Genomic DNA, 5,249 nt, shown 5'->3' with positions numbered 1-5,249 from the left:
AAAATTACCAACTTGTCGATTGAAATGGCAGAGCTTGAGCCCAAAGTAATGGCGGTGCAAGAGCTTCAAAGGCAGGAAAAGGCAGTGAAAGAACTAGGGGGTATGATTGCTGAGCAGCTCGAAAGTGATGAACCCGATTCTATCGAGCTGCGCCATATGGCTGAAGAAGAGCGTCGTGAATTGCTTGAAGCCACTCAAAAGCTCGAGGCCGACGTGGTACGGCTAATGCTACCACGTGACGAAGCGGACGATAAAAGCTCTATATTAGAAATTCGTGCAGGTAGTGGTGGCGATGAGGCTTGTTTGTTTGCCTCGGACATTTTAAAAATGTATCAAAAGGTGGCACTAGCCAAAGGCTGGAAGTTTGAGATCATGAGTATCTCCGAGACAGATTTAAAGGGTGTGAAGGAGTGTGTATGCTCTCTCACAGGTCGAGGGGCATACGGTCGCATGAAGTTTGAGAGTGGGGTCCACCGTGTCCAGCGTGTCCCAGTGAATGATGTGCGCGTGCACACGAGTGCCGTGGCGGTTGTTGTGTTGCCGGAAGCCGAGGAAGTAGAGCTCGAAATCGACCCAAAAGATCTTCGAATTGACGTATACCGCTCCTCCGGTGCGGGCGGCCAACACGTCAATACAACAGAGAGCGCCGTGCGCATTACGCACATTCCGACGGGCATCGTGGCGGCTGTGCAGGACGAGCGGTCGCAACATCAGAACAAGGCCAAAGCGCTAAAAATCATGCGCGCGCGTGTGTTTGATGGTATTCGTCGGAAACGGGATGCGGAGCGTCAAAGTTTGCGGAGCTCGCAAGTTCTTTCTGGAGACCGCTCGGAGCGCGTGCGGACTTACAACTTCCCCCAGAGTCGTGTGAGCGATCATCGCGTGAATGTGACAGTGTATGGTATTGAGCGCATGCTCAATGGCGAGCTACTTGACGAAATTGTTGACACTTTGGTCGTCAACGAGCAGAATCAACTGCTGCAACAGCTTGAGACGTCCTTTATTACGAAATTATAGCTCTGAATAGAATTCGGCGATAAATATATTAAATTTTTAAAAAAGTTATATTTTGTCTGGACTTGACGATGCAAATATCCAGAGCAAATATTTCAAATGCGCGAATAAATGACGCTAAATAGGTGACGAGCCGTCTTACTACGTGGTCTAAGGCAAAAGTAGCAAAGCTTCTTTCACTGCGCTAACGCGGCTACGGAGCGATGCCCCACGGAGAAGACACACCGAGAGCGACGACTGAAGCCCATGCTAACAGAAATACTGCCACGACGCTTCTGGGTAAAATGCTGGTCGTCGTGACGCCCCGCACCGCGTTGCATCGAGATACTTCGAGAAAAGCTCAGGGCGGCATACTCTCTCGCTTGCTCGGCGTTTACTTCGAAAAAGCTTGTAATTAAGGTCAATAGGGGGCAACCACGCATACGACAGGTCTGTAGCACATGCGGCTTGCAAAGATTTAATCGCATGACGAGCTTTAAAAAAAGCTGGTTCAATTCACTCGCGCGCGCTTCCAGTTTGTGTTGCGTCAGCAGCAAGTGTCTCCTTGGAAACTTCTCATCTTCAAAGCCTGCAAGAAAATGGCAGTGTTCCGCACAGGAATCTTGCGTCGCGCTGTCTCCAAGCGACTTGCTGATCTCGAGCCACAGCCCACGGATTTCACTGTATCGCTTGTGCACCATCCAGCGCGCGCTGCTACACGAAACTTGAAGCAAATACAGCCACGTGCCATCGACCGACTGGCGCACTTCGCTCACTTTAATATGTAGCGCCGATAAATCGAGAAGGCTCTTGGTACAAAAGCCCATTGTCATGCCTTTAGGTCGAGTTGTAGTGGTACACATCACAATTCTTTTCAGTGAAGACCAATGCGCAATACCACTGGTGAATCGGGGAATGACACCTTTTCTGCTTCCTCAAGTGATTTCTAGATACAACTCTTAAAAGAATAAATGGGTAGACAAGATTGGTCCAAAATCGACCCCACTGTGGGATGTGCGTGTGGTGACACGCGGGCGTTGATGATGCAGAAAGGACCGTTCAATTGTGTTTGCATCTAATAAGTCGGCAAGAGTGGAAGCACCCGTATTCTCCGCCACCAAAATCGCACCGAATGATATGGACAGTGGCCGATTTCACGGCCAAGAAAACCGTGAAGCAGACGAACTCGTTCTGGACTTTACTTCAACATTGAATGTATACCGCAGAGCGTGTCGCAGCCGTACTTGGCAGAGAAAATACAACTGTCGCAATACGTGCAAATTGCTATAATTAGTGGGTCATCGCACGCGAGGAGCGCTTGTCAAACTGAGGCGTGGTCGCTTGAATCCGCAGATAGCTACGGCAAGAATGATTGCAGAGCAGATGTTACAAACTCGTGTGTAGGGTTTTGCCATTGCGAAAAGCGAAATTTGTATTTGCCATAAACTCCCACGATAATAGAATCGATCACGAGTTAATGACCTCTCTAATTAACGATGTATTGTTGTAACGATATTTATAAAGAGAAATGTCGGCGTCTTTGAAACCCCTAATTAGCAAATCGTCACACAAAGCGCATTAGTAACTCATCAAGCTTACCTCTTACAGCGATGGTTCATCGCATTGCCGGGTTAACTGGTCTCATGATATAGTGATAACATTTTTTTCCAAAATTATGAGGATATTTAAGAGATTTATTATTTGCCTTATTTTGAATTTCCCTAGTAAAGCCAAGTCAAATCGCTTCTCTTGTGTACGCAAAATGTTTTTCCACTGAAACCCCAATCTGTTAATTCAGCAGTGGAGTTTAAATGCAAAATTTGTAACAATAAAAATTCAGCTCCACCAGAATTCCGACTTTACTATATAAAAATACGTTCTAGTAGCGGTGTCCGTTGCGCCTCAGTAATATACGGAAGAGACGATCCATTTTTCCATGTTGTAGGAAAAAGTTGGCCGTCGGAGGGAGTCAAAGGCTTAAGCCATTCTGTAACGGGGTGTATCGTTACATGAAATTAACACTTAAGGTTGTTAATTAATATATTATCTAAAAGGTAGTTAATATTTGGAAAATATTATTTTACATGGTAATATTATGAAAACTTATCCATTTGTAAATATGTATCGCTACATGAAATTAACAATTAAAGGTTGTTAGTTAATATATTATCTAAAAGGTAGATAATATTTGAAGGATATTACTTTATATAATAATTTTCAGAATTCTTATCCATAAATAGGTATAGACCATTATATCTATTAATTCCGCAGACTAATCAGCTGTAGATATAATTAATAGAGAGAGCCAGATAAGATAAGAATTCAGCTGCATGTTTAGTATTAGTTTTTAATTAAGTTAGAGTTAATAGATAGAAGATGAGATACTTAATTATATAAATACAGTTTTCAATTTATCCTCTTTGTTACCTTAAAGAGAAGTCTTCCTCTGCACGTACTTGTGTACGTAAAATAACATAAGGCACCACTCGCAACTGCAGCAGTGGGAAGTGGACTTGTACTGAAGCAGTACAAGTCGGCAGTGCCCCGTTACACCTGGTAGCACTTTGTAGTCCGTCAAGGACCACAGTTCTATCATCTAATATGGACATGTAAGATGATAATGGAAATACGCGTCATGTTTCGCGTGATATTAACTTCTTTCTAAGTGACATAGAATGAAGTTTGGTTAAACAAATGAGTTCGACCGTAGGAATGATGATATATTGGCCATGCTGTACGGTTTGGACCGATTTGCCCTCTGTTCAGCCATCCCTAAGCTCATACGACAGAACGTGACGAGGCGAAGGAGAAGGTAGCCTTGCTTAATCAGCAAGGCTCTTGACAGGCAGAAATATTGAGGTTACAATAGGTACAGACCCCTGTACCTAGGATGACGCAAACGCGTCGTCCCGAAACCTTAAAGATTGATATCTCTAAGTATAGGGGATGATGCCATAAGAGCTTGTCACATCGTCGACGAGCTATTGCAAGTCGCATTTGCTCAGTAAAAATTGGTAGGTCGTGCCAAAACTTGCGCTCTAGCCTTAAGTTGCGCGACCCATATGTCTTTGGGTCGCTAGAGGCTGACAAAGCCCGGCTCAAACAGACGTTTGAATCGCCAAGGGCTGAGTTCAGAGCTCGATCAGAGCTTCTGAAACTCAAGCAAGGCAAGCGTGATGTTCACGCATATGCCCAGCACATACGACCCTTAGCGAGTTGTATTACAAATATCCCAGTTCATGAGCACATGTTGATTACGGTGTTCATGCAAGGTCTTACGGATGGTCCCGTAAAGACCCACCTGTTCCGCTTGGAACTGGATACGCTTGAAGAAGCAATATCCGTAGCGGAACAGAAGGACTTTAGCTTGAGAAAGGCTCAAGCAAGTTCGTCATCATATCGTCCACCAAGACGACACGAACTAGGAGGTCCAGAACCCATGGACATTTCCTATGTCGAAAGCGAGAAACCTCGCTTTCCGAATAATAAGCGATCGCAGAAATGCCATCGCTGCCAAAAATTGGGACATTACGCTCATGAGTGTAGTGCCCCACGTCCAGCACCAAAAGGTACTGAACGAAATTATAAATCGTTTGCCAAAAAGGGCAACGGTCGCGGATCCGACGTTGTTGCGAAATCGCAACAGCGAGGCGGACCGCCAAAAAATGGTCGGGGTCAGTAGGGGTGCAACGCCCTACTGATCCAGCAACCTCAAGAGAATTTGCAAATCTCTTGACTAAAGTTGCTCCAGACACACAATCATTATGTGTCTCTGCACCTGGTGATGAGGTATCCCTCATCACCTTGAAGTTGAAAGTGACAAATGATTTGTCACTCAGAGCCCTAGTGGACTGCGGAGCGTCGAATAACTTTATTCGTCGCCAGTCACTAGAGGGTCGTAGGCTCAAATATGTTGAGCGCGACATCCCTCCAACGAGGATGACGGTGCGTCTAGCGACAGGCGCATCGATAACAGTAATGAAACGCGTAGTGAAATTTCACTACACGTTAAGAGATTTACAGTATGATGATGATTTCATCGTACTGGATTTGGATGACAAATTTGATGTCATCCTAGGTTTACCTTGGCTCAGAAAATACGAGCCAAGGATCAGCTGGCAGCATCGATCCGTAAAGATGCCTGCCACTTGTTCATCAGATGGCCATCTGATGAACGTCTTGGAGCGTCCACAAGCGTGTGGATGTACTACGAGTGAGTGCGATGGCCTCACTTGTGGTACGGTCGTTAGTACAAC

The 5,249-nt window shown here is 45.3% G+C and overlaps 2 protein-coding genes across 2 annotated transcripts; one reads left to right on the top strand and one right to left on the bottom strand.

The window, feature by feature from the left end:
• Positions 1–24: 24 nt before the first annotated feature.
• Positions 25–1,017, top strand: CCR75_005786 (uncharacterized protein; the record flags this gene model as incomplete). The annotated part of the gene is made up of 1 exon (XM_067963861.1): positions 25–1,017. One exon carries the CDS (start codon positions 25–27, stop codon positions 1,015–1,017), a length of 993 nt encoding a protein of 330 aa, XP_067815975.1.
• A 173-nt stretch (positions 1,018–1,190) lies between these two features.
• Positions 1,191–1,826, bottom strand: CCR75_005785 (uncharacterized protein; the record flags this gene model as incomplete). Its single annotated transcript, XM_067963860.1, has 1 exon — positions 1,191–1,826. One exon carries the CDS (start codon positions 1,824–1,826, stop codon positions 1,191–1,193), a length of 636 nt encoding a protein of 211 aa, XP_067815976.1.
• Positions 1,827–5,249: the final 3,423 nt, after the last annotated feature.

This window comes from Bremia lactucae, linkage group LG7, assembly GCF_004359215.1.
Source record: "Bremia lactucae strain SF5 linkage group LG7, whole genome shotgun sequence".
Taxonomy (NCBI): Eukaryota; Oomycota; class Peronosporomycetes; order Peronosporales; family Peronosporaceae; genus Bremia; species Bremia lactucae.
This window is presented reverse-complemented; position numbering and strand designations above follow the sequence as displayed.